The 18,887-nt window shown below is 31.8% G+C and overlaps 1 protein-coding gene across 1 annotated transcript; it reads right to left on the bottom strand.

The window, feature by feature from the left end:
• Window positions 1-496: 496 nt before the first annotated feature.
• Window positions 497-18,479, bottom strand: LOC120332271 (atos homolog protein A-like). The gene is made up of 8 exons (XM_039399479.2): window positions 18,115-18,479; window positions 13,433-13,581; window positions 11,312-12,932; window positions 6,246-6,461; window positions 5,356-5,529; window positions 2,988-3,221; window positions 2,308-2,528; window positions 497-1,591 (listed from the first exon to the last, which is right to left on the bottom strand). The coding sequence occupies exons 1-8, from the start codon at window positions 18,289-18,291 to the stop codon at window positions 1,438-1,440; spliced, it is 2,946 nt and encodes a 981-aa protein (XP_039255413.2). The 5' UTR covers window positions 18,292-18,479; the 3' UTR covers window positions 497-1,437.
• Window positions 18,480-18,887: the final 408 nt, after the last annotated feature.

The following is an 18,887-nucleotide window of genomic DNA, read 5'->3' as shown; positions in this document are numbered from 1 at the left end:
GATTCAGTTACCATATATTCCCGACCGAAAATATTGACTAGCCAAGCACATTATTCAACTTCGCTAGTTGCCTCAGCTAGCCATAACACCAGTCAATTCAATTACATTAGTGATGTAACAATATGTCATAAGATTGTTTTGGTTATATTTATGAAGGAACAACACCAAATGCGATTTTTTGTTTACCCTTGCGCAAATGCAACGCGGGCCACAAAAATAAAGTGGCGGGCCACATGTGTCCCGCGGGCCTGGGTTTAGACTTAGATTCAATAATAACATGAAAGTGTCAGGTCCTAGTGTCAATGCAACTTTATACTTATCTAATTTGTTTATTAAATTTAATATACCTAGTGACTCGGAAAGACAGTTCCTCACAAAGTCTTGTGACCCCAATTTCCAAATTTGCTGGGACTGGGTAAAAAGTCCACCTAGTGTGACCGAGTGGGTATCTATAAGCATAAGCCACCATTGCCTGTGAAAACGCTACTTCTCTAACTCGATTTTTATCTAGGTTTATTGAAACAAAAGAACCAAAGAAATAGAACATCTAGGATAATAGAAGAAAAATCCATCATATAATATACTATTAATAAAATATCCACTGTATGTATTTAAGATATATTAAATTGACTATATCAAGGCTCAACACCCAAAGTGAAAAATTATTGCGGTTATTTTTCGAAGCACAGAGATTACTATAAGGGTAGTAAAATATTATGGTGACAATTCAACCAAGTGATGAAATAAACACTTGGTCGTTTATAATAAATCTTTGAGGAAAGTGACACAGTACATACGAGGAAAGAAATAAAAAATACTGAACTGAGAAATGGTTAAAGGGAAAGAGCTGTGGGCCCAACAGCGCAACTCCACAAACAGACTATAAAAAATCTTATTTAATGTATGCTGCGCACTCATATTTCTTCAGTCTGCCCTAGTAATAGAAGATTTATAAGAACTAAATTCTTGAAAGATGAATGAAAAGGCGAACAAGAACTTTCACTTAATATAAGAGAAACAAAATAAATGTTACAATTGAAATGATTTACTTATTTTACCTTAATCAGTCAGACTTTGGATTCAAGCCGAGAGAAGTTGCAAAATTTGCAACAAGCCAGATTTACGTAAAATTTTCACTGTTAGTTCTGATAAAAATCAATCCAAAAAATGGATTTTTCAAGATCAAGTGAGCCATACTCGTAAGACCAAACATAGAATTCAAAAAATAACCAAAATAAGGTATACATTTCCTATAAGGAGGAGAATTAAAAAACTATGTGTATTGTAATAAAAGTTATGCTAAAAGAAATTATCACCGTTAAAATCAAATATAGTTCTTAAATTCAATAGAAGTCTTGTAACATTCAGGCTAATAATACTGAAAGGCAGTTCCGTCAACTTGTTAAATATGTATTATCTGAAGTCCGAAATATTTTATCATCGTTTTGGAGAATATTTTGGATTCTTTGGAAATTCAGTTTCAGAGTGAAGTTCATAAGTGTTGCCAGAATCCCATTCATTTGAAGCGAGTGAGAAAAGTATTTTCACATCTCCGTGAATGTAAACTTTGTTGGTTTTGCTGCTTTCCAACCTGAATAAAAATGGTGTAAATCAAATAACTGTGTATATCTTGATTAGAAAGTATTTTAGGGAGGAAGTATTGTGTAACATCATGATGTTTTCAAATTCTAAAACTGGAGGGAACTCCGTGCCTCAAGTAAGTTTATTTCCATTTTTCGTCACAATAAAATAAAGAAGCAAAACAAACAAATATACAGGAAAGTAGGGAAAATCTATATATATTTAAGATGAGCGTAACTACTTGGGAATGGAGTTGAGGATAGGCCAAAATGTAATCCTAATGAGAGAGCAATGCCCGAATACATGGACACTGAGGCCAATGCTCCTTTCAGCCTCTACATTTCACATTGATTTCAGCCCTAGTTGAGCATTGGAAGATCGGCGTCAAAAAAGATCGGCGAACAAGTATGATGAAATGCCACGTGACGGAGCAAAGTTAGGGTGATATGGGGCCCAATGGATTCAAAGAAAAGTCCAAAAAAGCCTTCTAGCGATTTCTTCCATCTTCAAGCCCTTTGCAATTTACAGCAATTTAGCAAAACTTTTCCTAGGCCCAATTCTCATCAAAAAAATTAAATTGCCATTAATTTAATATATAAGCATGTCCATATGAAAGGAAATGTGCTGTTGGCAAATATATATGTATTTATAATATTTAACTTTATACCATTTTCTTGTTAATGAATTCAAAAATGTCTTCAAACAATAAAGTACAACAAAACATACCATAAATTAACAAAATATCGTAGGCATTTTGATTTTGAAGCATTTTCTTTTGGAACATTGGCGTCTCCATTTTTCACAACATTCCCATTATAATCAAGGTCACTTGTAGGCTTGCTGTATATTCGATGGCGAAGAAACGTTTTTTGTCCTGGTGGCATGTCGCTCACGTCATACAGAATAACAAAAACCTTTACCACACTACTGTTTGGATTGAAAAGAGTCTGTAAAGAAATAGAAATATTCAAAATAAATTTTCTTTTTCTCTTCAAAAATATCCAATAAATCAAGTCCTTGCATCTGAAACAAATAACTAGCTAACTAATCCCATATCCAACATGGACTAGGAACCGTACGAGAGGCTGTGGTTCACCATATGATTAAGCGGTCTTGTTAGCCTTCCTCTCCCCCAGGATAAACATGTGAATCCTAAACTAAATCCTACCTCTGATATCGCAATCTGATTATGGATGTCTTAAACAATTCTAAATTGACTATATTTAATTATTTGCTACTAAAAGTTCTTGATTTTATAAAGCCTTCCAGAAAGAAATTTGTATAATTTCTGAAAACTGTAAAAATAGAAACCGATCAAAGTACCGTAAGTTTAAATGAGCTGACTGAATATGCATTTACTTCTATGTTGTATTTAAAATGACTAAGTTCAAAATCAATATACTAACCAGTTGTATTGTCCCTTTCCTTGGTATATGATATCCTCGCTTCCCATGTTCACGACCTTTGACAGACAGTGTGCCCATATAAGGGGATGGTGCGTTGTCATCAGATACATGAAAAAATTTAACTGGTACAGGTAGTTTGACTTTGGCAGGACAGAAGGATCCACTTGCCCCAAGTTGGGCATGAAATCCTTCCACTGATCCCAATACTTCAAGACGATTGTGAAGGATTGATTCCTGAATAAAGAATATTTATATATTTATCTTTAGTTTTCACAATATGGCTGCGGTTAACAAGACACTTCGAAAAAACAATCTATTAGAACTGTGTATGATTAAGTATGACCTACTCAATTTTTCAACCCTTGGGTGAGAATTTGGGTTAAATAGGGTTTGAACGTGATATCCAAGACATGCATTGCCAACAAAGTTACGCAAATATACTTCCCAGCGTTTCTCAAACAGAGAGAAATTTTGCTGTTTTTGGAGAGGATTTATCACTTTGCATGTGTTGTAGTTTCACTAATATGGTTATTTTCACTAATAAGTTATTTGGTATTCATGGACACATTATAATCTATTCAAACTTCGCAAAAGTCAGAGTTCCACTTGCGTGGATTCATTAAATACTGAACAAATAACAGAAAGAGTTTTTATACTCATTGAGAAAGCAATAAAGAGATCTGAAATAGGCAAATGGGGGTATTACTGTATTAGCCAATTAACTATGACAACTATTGTGATTAAGGAGCGCATCTAACAATAAGTCACATAGTTAGATTCATTATGTTGTTACACATACTTCATTCGAAATTATTGATTTCCATCAGACATATTAAACACTTGAAATAAATTTGCGCTTCTAAGCAATAAGATAAATAGCAAAGAAAATATACAATAAATCAATTGAAAAGGTCTATGCTCATTGCTCACCAAAGCATACCTTCTAATTGAGTTACACCAATATGTTAAAGATTTATCTTAATTACATCCAAACAAATTGAGAGCGAAAATGTCAAATAATTTTGTAGAAGAACAAGTCGGCATTATCGCTGTATCTTAATCAGTACTTGATTTGAGCAAAGCGCTAATTAAAGTAGATTAACACTGCGATACATGGATTATTATATGATTATAATTTCTATCAATAGAACAGCTGACTTGTTGACATCAACACACTTTTCTCGAAATATAATTAATAAGACATTTACTTTCCATGGATGGCGAAGTGTGTTTTATTTTTCGCAAGGAAATAATGATATCAATTTATGATGAATCAAAGATGACCAAAGTTTGAATCCATACAAATTTGATTTTAGGATTTAGAATTAGAAAACTAAGAAAATTGAGCAACGTTGCCATGGTAAAGCTTCCATTATATTTCAATCAAATCACTGTTTATCAGCAAATTTCCAGAATTCCAAAATTTAAACGTATTGAATATACAAAAAATACACGTTCCCTGTTTAGGCATGAAGTCAGATTTTGATTTATATATACGATATTTGAAATTTAAAAGTATGAAGTTACTGGGACCTGATTCAAAGAAATAACATGTCTTTCATCAAATCCATATTCAAAATTAATAGAATAGAGCAGTTAAGTCATCAAATGAAAGATGCGCAAATAAAAAAAAAACTAGTATTCCTAATAATTAACTAATCAGTTAAAAAACAACTTTTCCAAAACCAATTATCTATTTCATTACTTACAAACTACAAGATATACCTTGAGATCATCAATTGATAGAAAAAATTAAATAACCAAGCAAGAATTAAAAATAGGCTTTAATTAGGACATGTACGTCATTTTAAAAGTGTATATACTGACTCTTGATCTGTTAATGAGCTCAGTTATAATAATTAAGAACATTTGTGATGCAACGTCGATAATTTTTATTAACGGCTTGCCAACTACCATATACGGCCGTGTTCAATTTAATGTAAATTTGAGCAAAATTAATTCCTGTTGAATTTGTTTCTTTGCCTTCGTCACAATATGTATATTCAACAGTAATTTTACCATTACAGTCAAACATGAGCAATTGTATATATACCATTTTTTACGGACGATAAAGTGCATCATCAGCTTGGATTGGGGTTTGTCCATACATAAGACGCACCGGACCATAAGATGCAACCGGTACTGGTTTCGAGTGTAGGAAATCATGCATAAAGCACTGATAAAAAGAGCACAATCGACTTTTAAAAAAAAAAAAACTCTAGGTGTGCATTTGTGTAAAATATGGTACTACAAATATTAGGCTGAAATTGATTCTTGTAAAAGTCAATCTTGAGTCTGCACTGAATATGACAATTTTCGATTTCGAGGCAAGTGAAGGGTTAATACTATTAAAAAAAAGTTAATTTACCTCAAATGATCCAAGAAGACGGTCAGTGTGAGTCAAATGAGTATGATTGTGGACAACAATTCCATTATTTTTCATACATTTTCTTCTACACATGGATCTTGAACTACGTTGATTGAGCTTAGGCATGTCTTCATCAAACTCAAATCGTACGCTGTTGTTTCTCCGAATGGGTGCCTTTAGGGAAGTAACAATGTGAGGGTTATTTTTTACACAGACACTAAGGCAAAGCAATGTTGGTTAAGCTTGTTGAACTCAGGGCTGTGCGTCTATGTTTTGGGATGTTTTTACTGGATTCACTGTCATATTTTCAAACTCTCACAGTTGCAGTTGAGATATTGCAAGAGTCATATTTTCAGAATTTCAGTGTCATTAAACAAATTCAAAATTTTGTATGGAAATTAAGTAGATTAAACGTTAATTACAATCTATTAACAAAAACTTGCAAACGCAATGTCCTCATTATCAAATTTGATTTGTTCAGAGCTGGAGTCAGGTGCCGGTGTTGGAGTCATATTTTTATTGACTTATTGAAGTTATTGTTTATAAATCTGTTTTATCCAATGACAGCACAGCGCTGGGCTACATTTTGAAAGCACAGGATCTTTCCTATTTGGCATAGCCCTTCACATTTTTCTTTTAAGATAGATTCCTTATATAAGGTGTCCCATAAAGTATTGAAATGTTTTAAAATTGCAAAGAAAATTTATCAATACCATAATTGTTTTGGCACCCACAAATGTATTAAATTAAGTAAAATACTTAAACAATTACTGATTGGAAAGCAACAAATCTGGTTAAGATATATTGAAAATTGACCTCATAACAAAGTTGAAATTGTGATTGTAAAAGGAGTTTATGGACACCCTGTATATACCAATATATACACTTACAGGACTAGTACATGTTGCTTTTTCAGACGGTTTATTAAACTGAAGTCTTCTTGCTGTTCCATGTTGCGCAACATTGGTTGAAATTTTATGCACTGGCTGTCGTGGTGGATTATGCAGATAGTTTTTGTCGACACAGTGACTCGGCAATATTCGAAGTTTTGAAGGTGGTGATCGGAGTAATACAGAACAGGAAGAAGAAGAAGTTGCAACTGTATTCTAGAATAACGAAGAAGATTGTTAATTTTGAATAGCAACAAATATAGAAAGTCATAAGTATAGAAAAGACAAATAAATATTATTATACAAGAAATTTATTTGTGTGATGTATATGTTTACAAATGTTGGGTGTGAGCTTGATGGAAAAGCATCATTTGAGACAGAAGTTAATGTTCATATTTTGTTGCTCAAATTGAACACGATGACGTAATCAATAATTTTAATTTTAATAATTTTAATTTTTTTAACTTTCAAAACAATAAGTTAGTCATGTTCTGAAACTCCAAAATTTCCACTTTGATATACCATATGCTTCATTTTTAAGTTCTTGTTGAGGTTTATCAGTTTTTCTCCATAATTAATAGATCAATCAATGTGTCCACATATTAAAGCATTGTTATTTTATTCTTATTTAAATTGTTTTTCTAAAAATTCCCAGATTGATTATGATTGATTTCCTTCACCCAGACTATCTTATTGAATTATTCATGTAATTGTATTTAACAAAAATGCTTCAAAGATTTCACGTTAATTCAATAACTTTGAACATTGCATAAGAAAAAGGTAGAAAGGTATTGATTGATAAATTGATTATAGACTCAAGAAAAAAAATCGTTAAAATCAATCTATTTGTATCTATCTACAAATGTAATTTGTCTAAAGATAAGATATTTTCTTTTTCACTCTGATAACGTTTTAATCACGTTTTAATTAATCTGAATTGACAGTGACTAAAACGCAATGTCACTTATTATTTCGTCATTTTATTTCTGGTGTCCTTGTAGTCTAGTCAATATTAGACTTTGGAATTAAAAGTATTAAATCTTGTCATGCTTATCATGTTTTGAGGCATTAATTAAAAATTTAAATCTGTCAGACAACAAGCCTTTTTGATATAAGTGCCTTGTGCCAATACAAGAAGACAAATGACTAATGATATTATGGCCCAACTAAAATATCATTAAGATTCTATTGAATTTACTTTCAAAAGAAGATTTAATATTAGTAATCCCGTAGGGCCTAAACTGGACCCTTGATTATCACCAGTTTAATAATGTATCATCTATGATCAAGATTATTGGAGTAAAGACCGAGAAATATGATCTTACATAAATAAGTCCAAATAAGTCATGACTTTTTTTAAATATACATAATAGAGAAAAAATAAAGTAGTCACGTTGTCATTCCCAATATTAATGATATCAGGCAATTCGATGCCAAATTGTTTCGACATAAAACTGTAATTTAGATTCATGAAAATGACAGCTCTTGCTTTGTTTGAATACAGACATATATTGATTTCATTGATAATAACAACCTTCAGGGCATGGATAATGCAAAATAAAGGTTGTCTGAGTTTAGTCGAGGAAGATAAAGAAAGAATGGGTGAAAATAAATAATAATATCAAGTAAAATGCTTGAAAAATGAAATACACATTTATTTGAATTTAAATTTTTTATTCATGATATTTGTTGCATTTTCTCTGAACAAGTCTCTTCGAGGGTCAACTCAGATGTTGAGAGCTATTTTCGTATGTATGTAATATTTACATAAATACATGTACGGTACTATACTACTGGTTTTACATTGCAACACAATTTATATTTACTTATTTTATATTTATGCAACATTACAACTGTCATAAAACAAAGTAATAGCTATTTATGAGGTAATAAAATACACTGAATGAAACCGTACACGCAAATGTCAATGCTCTTCCTTTTTTATGCTGTGAAACAAGATCGTTTTAAAAGCCATTAAATTATATTGAACTATTTATTTTACACACTTGCATTTGCTTTTGCAAAACAAAGAAATCAAAGTGAAGGACGTAAATGGACAGTAATTGATACAAAACAGAGTTTGCCAAAATTGAATAATTTACTATTGAAATATATTCTGAAGAACTATTTTAGTATTTGTATAATTAGTAGAATTTATATTTGGTTATACAGAATGTTTAAGATGAACATTAATTCGCTACATAATCTTTTCTTTTTGGTCTGATGGTAAAATATTAAATGCTGAAGATGACACAAATCCAAATGTAAATATTCTAAATTATTCTGGAATCAAGATCGAAATATTGGATATGACCAATTTTGAATGAATTTGAATATTATACTCATTTTTGGACATCAATTGTGAAAAAAAAATGTATCTACGGTACTTTTATTCATGTTTCCTTTGTTCATATTTGATAAAAAATACTTTGTTACACATAAAAGTATGACATCATATAATTATGAGTCATAAAATAGGTCGATAATGGGAGTGGCTCAATATAAAGTAAAGAAAACTTATAAAATAAAACTAAATAAGAGCTTTTAAAGGTGTGTCTACTGTTGATATATGAATTTTGAAATCATGACTGTCATGAGTGTCAAAATATACATACATAAAGTTAAAGATTACTGTTTAAATTGTGTGATTGATTGGGTTTTTGCAGGCTTAATTACTTGTATGCTTGGGCGCTGGTGGATTAATGTGCATATTATGTAAGGATGCCGTGCATGTCTGAGGAAGTCTGGCCGTGATCAGACAAAATGTTACAGGAATATACATGAGATATTGAGCAGCGAGACTTTTGAATTTCTCAGATTTTAAAACTCGCCCAATCTCCATGGGATCCATATTCGTAGTTTGGTGTTTGGTCATGTGAGAATACACAAAAATTCTTTGCACCTGGATTTTAATTTTAGCCATTTATGACACTGCACACATTACTATAAAAGCAATCACCAAATCGGAAACATTGACTCCATCATGCCATATTCTCAGATAGAATGTGACAAAGAAGCGACAGAAAAGCATATAGTTGATAAATAGATAAATATTGAAACTATGAATGACAACTAGATTTTATCATACGTAGTCTACTTAATATCAAATTTCAAACCCAATTTTATTCTCTATGATTGCATTGCACGGTAGTTACAACATATTTGAGTATGTCTTTCAGACAATCATGATTGAGAATCGAGTTTTATATTTCATCCACTTTATCGAATTTACTAAACATTTGGTCACTCGGATTGTATATTGTAAAATCTTCATCTGAATAGCACACCTATTCTACACTTCCCAAGTGATTTTGAAAAAGGTTGAGTTTAAAAATAATTGAGGGCTAAAACCTTACTGGAAAAAAGCATGACGCACACCGAGACAGCAATAACTGATCACATCTCATTTTATATCCAAAACAAAGCTTTATTCATCAATATCTTGTAAGGTGTATAAGGTTTGTATTAGGTTATCTTATTTGTATTAAGTCTTTAGTTTATTTATTTAAAGATTTATCTTATCTTTCGTATCTGCCAATATTAATTACATTTCGAAGACAAAGGATGACGCTTATTTATAATAAACAACATGTTCTAAAATCAGTTACATAGAAATACTACATAGAACATATTACGATTATGAGTAAAGGAATAGCATTAAATACAAAAATGATCAAGGTACTCCTCCCATAGTGTCTGTACCAGGTTAGGGTTAGGCCATAATTTTGTTCCGCTTTTAGTTCTATTACGAGTATGGGACTGTCTGTGTTAGCCAAGTGAATATACCCCTGCCCAGCCTTCAGTCCCTTTACACAACTTGATGTAGTGTAGACGAACACAATTGGTTACCTCCATTATGGTACACACACTTCTGGAGCACCATGATAAAAATAAAAAAACATGTACTTGAATTTTGGCAATTTTTATGCATAAAACTTGTGGATATCTCGAATAAATTATTCTACCGCAAAGCCACATCCTATTTAAAATGCTCTATCTATTTATTAAATTTTCATAATAAACGGCCTCCCTATAAATAGTTACTCAATGCCCCTATATTGGGTAACCGACAAATTTTTTCATATCAGTAAGAAGACGTAAATTATCTTGAAAAACAAGTGTGTTAAAAGGATTACAGATAATACCACTTGAGCCATGTTAGCAAGACAAGAATACGTAAACTTTAAATATAGATGGTAAAAGATTATAACCTTAAAGTTACTGTAAATAAACCTTAGCAAACGAGTTTCTTGATTTTTTATTAAATGATCTATTGTTTGTTTATGCGTTAAGAGATTTAAATCACTAATCTAATTTATAGAACAAGGTTTTGAAGAAACAAATATTCTGATTTTTCAACATTTTGACTCAAGACTCAAACCCTGATTGGAAAAGCGTATTTTTGTTTTTATATATATTAAAGCATTTAAATTGGTTCTCATGCAGGAAAAGATTCAAAACAAATCAGTTCAAATTAAATTCATAAAAATTGGTTATGTTTATTTCAGATTTAAATTACTGTTTTTGTGTTCAAATTATCCAATTTCAGTGATGTATTCAATATTAAATTTAATTGGAAGACAAAAACCATAAATATCAAGATATGGACAGGCATATTCTCAACGAAATGATAACATTGTCATCTGAAATTGTGATTCTCTATTTAAATTAATGTTTTTGTGTTTAGAATTATCCAATTTACCCTAAGTGATGTATTCAATATAAAATTTAATTGGAAGACGAAAACCAGAAATATTAAGATATTTGGACAGGTATATCCTTGATGTAACGAGAACATTGTTATTTGAAATTGTAAATATCTCATATTTGTAGAATTTATACACATTGATGGCTAAAATTTTACACCACGAAAACTCCATTTCTTACAAAAGGGATTTTATTTTAAATCAGCCATTGAATTTTCTAACAATAGAATAATGTGAACACCGTACATGGAAGCCCACCAAGCCAACACTCTTAAATGAAGCATATGCCCCAATAAAAGTAATTTTGAAAATTAAAGATTTTGACTAAATTTACGAGGTAAAAAAAAAAAAAAACTTTACCTCTGAATTATTTTCTTCCTGTTCATATTCATTTAAAATAGTTTTCCCGATTTGAAGAGAAAAATTGTCTGAGGTAGTAATTGTTGGCATGTCACACTTCTTTTCGAGACTCATCGCTCCTTGGAATGGTGGCCTGGATGATTTATATGCTGGAGTTTCATCAATTCCGTGATAATCAATATCTCTTTCATGCTGTGTTTCATTTGTTGTGATATCAATTTGGATAGGATTCTCTTTATTGGCTTTTCCTTTGATGTGAGAATTATCAAATTCAGTGTCGAAATAATGTTTTGAAGTTTGGGGTAAGTCGAGACTCATTGGCCGAGCCATAGTTACAAAACCAATGGTGGTTGGTGTGCTGTTCAATTGGAATTGAGAAAATTCAAAATCTGTAAAATTTGAGCTAAAATCATCAGGTGAGGTACTGAAGTCTAAAATTGTATCGGAATTCTCCGATGACGTTTTGTGATTCGAAAGAAAAGATGCATAAAATGTATTATTTTGACTACAGTGTTGTGTTTCATCATTTTCAACCTGATTAGGGCTTATCAACTTATATCGTTTCTTTATATCTCTTATAAAAAATTCTTTTTCAGAGTCTTTAGAGCAATTTACTCTTAGATTTGCAAAATCTTTTCCATCACTGTTAGTTCGACTAAGTTGTCTTCGAGTACGCAAATCCAGTCGTTCTAGATTGCTTACAGCTGAATCGAGACTGGAATGGCGAGTGCGGTCCCGTGTTCCTGTCGCCTCTCCCATCAGTCTATCAAAAGCAGGATGGCGACAATGCCAACCTGCGTACGTACTTTGCAACATCTGTACTCTAACGTCGTCTGGAGAAGCGATGGGTGTTCCAACCAACCCCGGTGACCCGACAGGGCCATCAATTACATAATCATCAGACAAGTCACTATCGCTTAACGAATCTAATTGATTTGCGAGTTCTTCATCTTGATTTATGGTAACGCCATCTCTCGTTGCAATATCGATAAAGCCTGAATCGTTCCGACTAACGATACTGTTCTCATTTGTTTGCTGTTCTGTTTCCTCCATTAGTCTGTGAGTTTCAAACGCCTTGATAATGCTTCGTTCAGAAGGGGATCGACTAACACAAGGACTGACAGTACGAGATGACCCACGAGATGAGGAAGAAGATGACAGTGATGTTCGTTGGTATGGCGACAGTAGCGGGGACCCGTACGGTGAGACATCAACCCTTGATACAGAGGGTGACAAGCTATCTGATGACGCAGAAGAATGTCTTGACCCCCGCCTCGGACCCCTGTGGGCAAAACTTCTGCCGCGACTGGGGCTACCAACTTCCATTTGTTGTTGAGGCCCAATATTGTGACAGCAACAAAGGCACTGTAATTCGGGAATGTTTTTCTGTCGAGGCAAATATTGCAAACATACTTTGACACCGTTGCTGATCATAAAGTTATGGTTTATAGGAGACTCTACAAATTTCAAATCCGACTCCGATTCGTTATGTTCATATACTTTGTATTGAATATTTCTGGGTTGGCAGCCATTAGTAGAAGACCACCAAGAACATAACTGAGAGAAGTGAATCGTGGAGTCGATAGCTTGCATAAGAGACAATTCAGGTATGGTTGAGTTCCTGAAACAATATATTAAATCTGTCAAGAAAAATGACTATCAGGGCCCAAAACAATCCCTTGCAAAAACCAATAGACTTCAATACATCGAAATAAACCAATACAGAGTGTAGGCCTACTAGGATAATGTGTAATAAACTGCAGGCCATTTCTCCTTGTTTACTTTTCTACTTCAGAACTAAAAGTGGCTGTGAGATGGAATTACCGGTAATGTAATAAATGATAATAACATACAGTAATCTCTTTTCACGAAATAGCAAGTATATTTGTGATCTTTCGTTAAATCTATCATTTGACTTCCTCAGACAGAAGTGGCTGTTTTATTAGGTTATATCTTGTTTTTTCTGAAGAAGTTAAACTAAGATCTGAAGTTGAAATATGCAGCATGCTCATAAATATTCTGGCTTTTTTCGTGGAAAGAGAATATATTATTCTTATTTATCACATCAAAATAACATGAAATAAGTCAAAAGTTGAATTAAATTGTAACAAATTATCTTACTCATCAGTTGGTTGGATCAACCACTTTTCCAACAGAAGATCGGTCTCTTGATGTCCACACTCAGGAAGCAGAATGACATCAATGACGACAGCACCCCCATACTGCCAGATAACTTGAATGGCATTTCGAAAGGAAAGAGCAGTCTGACACTGAAACCAAATAAATATTGTTTTTTTTTATTACGATGGAACAGATGTTGGAATCTGAAGTTCTTTTCAGGTAATTTTTTATTGGTTATATGTATAACTGAAATAGACAAATAACTTTGTATTTGACAATTGACACTCTCTTCTTCTGTGTATACCTTTTTTGTTATGATTATAAAATAAAAAGCCATGACAACAACTTCATTTTGATAACTTCATAGGTAAATAAAACTGATGTCAAGTTTAAATTTTTTTACCGATTTATAATAACACATTACCCAGTTATATGTAAATACAGGACAATATTTATAAGTTTATTTATCAGTCCCATTTTAGAAATAAAGGTAAGCTATCGTACCTATATTGTATTGGTGTAATCAATTCATATATGAAAACAAGGAAGAAAATTACCAAATCAATCAATAATGTGAATAAATGGTGAAATAAATAAGAGAATTTTAAAGAAAAAAATATTGTTGTCATCATTTGTAACTCAATGACTGTGAGTTGTGACATATTGAATTTATAACAAAAATACATAATGAATATATTTCTAAAATACTGGCATTAAATTTTATTAATAAAGGGAATAAAAATTTATTAAAATATATAACAGGAAATTGGATATTAGAAATTATTAAATTATTTATTGCTATTTCAAATTAACCTTTGGCAAACCTTCAAAATATACCAACTGCTTTTCATGTGATAGATCAGATGCTCATTAACGCTTATACGAGTATCAACACCTCATATATTAGTATGGCAATACCTTAATTAAACAATAGAAAATTTGCATGCATTTCCTAAAGTATTATAGTTGAATAATTTTGAATATTATGATGACAATGTCCATGTCAAACTTTAAATTTTAATTCAAATCTATAGCTATAAATTTGTATTTCAGTTTCAGTATTTCCTTATCAAAAAATAAACCTGGCAATAATGTTGATATTTTAATATACCTTTACATATATATTACATTAGAATACCAACTATTCATTGATGACCAATATATAAATAATTTGTAATGACGAATTGCAGTATTCATGATGCAGATTATACTAACATGAAACAATAAATCACATTGCTGAATATTGATTTAAATAGGTCATTTAAATTTGAGAGGTTCACAGCAGGGCGAAGCTCAATCAAAACAAGAGGGCAATGTTCAAATATAAGGCATGAAGGTCGAACATTGATAGAGGTACACCTTGTGTCTAGTAATTTAAATGTGGTACTCCCGTAGTATGTGTACCAGGTTAGGGTTAGGGCATAATTTTATTCCGATTTTCCCCATTTCAGTTCTAGTACGAGTTTGGGGACTGTTTGTGTTAGCCAAGTGAATATACCCCCTGCCCATAGGTTTAGTCCCTTTAAATGACTTGATGTAAAGTAGGCGAACAAGATTAGTAACCTACATATTAGTACACACACTTCTGGAGAGCCTCAAATACAGCCTATAACGAACATAATGATTTTGTATGTCGATAATTTCTTTGGTTGCGTCTTATTTTTGCACAATAATGGTCAATAATGTTGAAAATTATTCACTTTTGGCCATTATTGATACTATTTACTTTTCGGTAATGGTAAGGTGAACAACAGCATTATTTCAAGTTGCAAAAGATGATGCAATAATTCAGTGAGTATATTTGACTATGACATCATTGTATGACTAACCTAAATCTATGATGTCATGGATGTCACTTCAATAGAGGAAATAAAACTGAAACATCAATATAATTGAATAGATCGGAAATTTTAAATGGATTATGTGAATTTGTATGAGTCAAAATATTTTTATGATAGCTATTAAATAAAAATCAAATATACCTTGCATTTTTGTGTTATAATTAGAAAAAAACCTTCCTGTTAAATTAGTTTAAAAATTTTAAGTCGGGTACTTATTCCACATACCTTAATGATACACTAAGAACTTAATCCCGTTTACCCTCTAAATCTCAGACTTACAGAAAGTCCTAGTTGATGTAAAACCCTAATGGAAAATTCCTGTGTTTTTCCATTGGACCATAAGAAGACAGCCCTTCAAAATTTGATTATGGGATTATATTAAATAGACGTGATTAGAAGCAACGGGTCTAGGTCTGATAGGATGGGTATTGAAATAAGTATTATTTAAAAATACTCACAGCTGGAATATGATTCATTAATTCATGACATAGCATAGGCACAGCTCATGACAATATAATGGCTACAATATAATAAAGCCACATGTTTATACTGACACAGTACTGTTATTTTCAAAACTTGTCCAAAAATAATATAAACGTGTCACTGGAGATAAGTTTTTAAGCACCTCTTAAAATAACTGAATAGGGAAGGTTTGGACAATACTTAGCTATTTTAAAGTCAGTCAAACAAGCACTTGAAACTGAATTTTACTTATTGTTCAGTCAGAAAGTGACTAACAAATTTATACAGTAGATGCACCTAAAACCAAAATAAAAATAATCACCAGTCGATGGTCTTTTAAAATGTACTTGGAAATTTAAAGATATTTAAGAAGATATATTTTTAAGAATTTTTGTAAATGTGATCAGGCTATATCACAGTGAAATCATGAATTTTGTCTAGTTTTACAAAATAAAAATAGCCGAAATTACTGTTTTTCTTAGTAAATATGGCATTCCTGCAAAATAGAATCAAATTAGAATATTTCGAAACAAAATAAATTTCTGGGCAATACTCTAAAGCAGCGGTTCCCAAACTATGGGTAGCGACCCAATGGTGGGTCACAAAAGGAAGCTTAGTGGGTCGTGAAAAGATGTAGAAAGCTTTGATTAATTATACTGGTTATTAGCTCTAAAGCACTGCTCTATAGCAGTGGTTCCCACCCTTTTTTATATCGTGGCACGCTATTGAGCTCTTAAATATTCGCGGCACACCTATCACAAAACATGAACACTCAAAGCCATTTTGCTATAAAATAATAAAAAACAAAAAGAATTGGATGAGGGGAATTTTATTCATGTAAATGGCTGTATTTAGTATCTAACTTTGTAGTTATGGGTATTCCTGATACCTGTAATCCTGTATATCATAGGAGCCCAAATAAGGTTATTAGCGCAGTCACATGAACTGAGTTGATGAGTTAAATGATACATTCATGACAACATTGACGACTTTCTACAACAGGAAATGACATCAGTTAGCTGCGTCATTAGTTTCTACATTGCATTGTATTCTTGCATAGTCAAACAATGGAGATACCCGATTGAAAATAAATTCATGGAAAAATATGAAACAAAAATTGCGATGATGAATCATTTAAAGAATTGCTAGACCTTTTTAGCAAAGGATCTTAATTCAAAAACAAAATTGGAAATAGAAAAAATTGGACTTCATATCAAGGGTTTAGGACAAAAGATAAAGCTTTATTTGAAATTATTATAAATACAGATATTTTTATTCTGATATCTAATCATAATTTGAAGGAATATTCACCAAATAATTTCAATGAAAAAAGTTACAGGAGTTTAAAATTCAAAAATATACGATTACCTAATTTTGTAAAAACAGCTTTTTCAAAATATTGGAGGTTTGTTGAATCATCAAAGGATATTTCAAAAAGTATTACAACGTTTGAAATCACCAGTTGAGAAATATTTTTACAAAATGTATTAATGATATTACTGATGATAACCGCACATTTCACATTTGCTGATGTCTCATTAACAAACTTATGCAACCATTACTCAAATGCTGGCCAGAGCTTATTCGAGCAATACTGGCCTAGTTTTGTTTCCTTTACAGTATAATCCCACAACCATATGCTTACGTTGTCTACCACTCAGTTAAATAAAAACTTTATTGAGCCTAGGTCCATATTAGATCGAGAGTAATAAATAGATAACAATTTCCGGGTATCATTAAAATAAAGGACGGAGAACTCACTTCCGGCCATTTTTAGGAACAGAACCATAGCAACGCCTTATTATTAATAATACCTGGCTATCTAAGAACATAATTATTTGAAATGATGGTAATATATTTTATTCTGTTATCTCCAGAGAGTATTATAAACTACGGTACTATATATTATATGAAACATTCATTAAATTAAATAAAATCGAAATAATGTTCCTTGGCCTACTTCTGCTCCACATTTTTATGATGTTAAACCACTTTATTTAGAATTTATCCTACATATATAACAATTTACCGTATCTAAGATACTTAAATGTGTATTGATCTTAATGCTCAGAACTTTAATGAAACAGGAAATATATATCATTATCTAAAGTAAGAATTGGCCACCAATCCCAATTAAGAGTCATGTGACAGAAAATATGCAAAATGACAAAATCAATTGTTTTATATTTGACTAAATATGATAAAAATGAGTCTCAAAAATAGTATTTTTGAAAAAGATAAACATGATAAAATAACAGTTTGAATATTTTATAAAATGACTGTTGCCAGAAATAGGTGTTCAGAACTTGCATACAAAATGTAGCTACAGAAAATTGTACTTCATTGTAGATCAAAATTATTTGTAAAATCGTAACTTACTTCTACATTACTAGGTGAGCACTGATGGTGAGGTGGCGATGAATTTCGAACAGTAGGGCAGTGAAGTCCTCGTCCTCTTGTTCGTCGGAAAGCATCCCACTTTCGGCCTTGTATAATCAGCATTCCTAAGCTCGTAAAAAAGTCTCCTTCACTCAGCCCCGCCCTGCTTACTGCCATCTCTTCTTCTGCTGTATAACAAACTTATGCAAGCTTTCAGCAGAGGCTAAGATGAATTTCGTTGCGAGGAATGTATTGTTAAATTTCGTAATAAATATACCACATTAAAGCTTTGAAGGGAGATTTCATAAACTAATAGCATGTTTCGTACAATAGGAAATTGTGTCTATAACTGTGAAAAAATAAATGAACAATTTTGATATCGGAAATTATTGTATTTCTCCAACTGATAAAAAATTCATATAGCATCATTTTTAGCCAAGTCTAATTACCGGTATTATCTCAAACCCTGAATTGATAACTTTTAGATATATTTTTGAACCATATTGGGAATGTTAGTAGTTTCATTCCTTCAATTTTTATTCAAATTTACAAACAGTATTTTTTATACAAGTAAAGTTGCTCAAAGCAAAAGAGGTGGTTGCAGAAGAAATTTGCGGCAAACACTAACGTGCCAGAAGCTACTGACACTATAAAAAAATATAGCACTGTGAAATATGTGCCAGCAAACACTGATTGACCATATACTTGAAGCAGCCCAAGTCAACACGATAGGAAAAAACAGCAAGGTTATGAATTCCAAAAAACTGAAGTTT

This window comes from Styela clava, chromosome 13 (assembly GCF_964204865.1).
Source record: "Styela clava chromosome 13, kaStyClav1.hap1.2, whole genome shotgun sequence".
Classification (NCBI taxonomy): domain Eukaryota; kingdom Metazoa; phylum Chordata; class Ascidiacea; order Stolidobranchia; family Styelidae; genus Styela; species Styela clava.
This window is presented reverse-complemented; position numbering and strand designations above follow the sequence as displayed.

Bases quoted from the DNA above. Each gene is read 5' to 3' on its own strand.
- LOC120332271 (XM_039399479.2), bottom strand. From the start codon at position 18,291: ATGGCAGTAAGCAGGGCGGGGCTGAGTGAAGGAGACTTTTTTACGAGC. The intron at 6,462-11,311 runs GTAAAGTTTTTT...TCGTTATTCTAG, and splicing joins AGGAAGAAAATAATTCAGAG to AATACAGTTGCAACTTCTTC. The intron at 2,529-2,987 runs GTTAGTATATTG...ATTTCTTTACAG, and splicing joins GGAAAGGGACAATACAACTG to ACTCTTTTCAATCCAAACAG.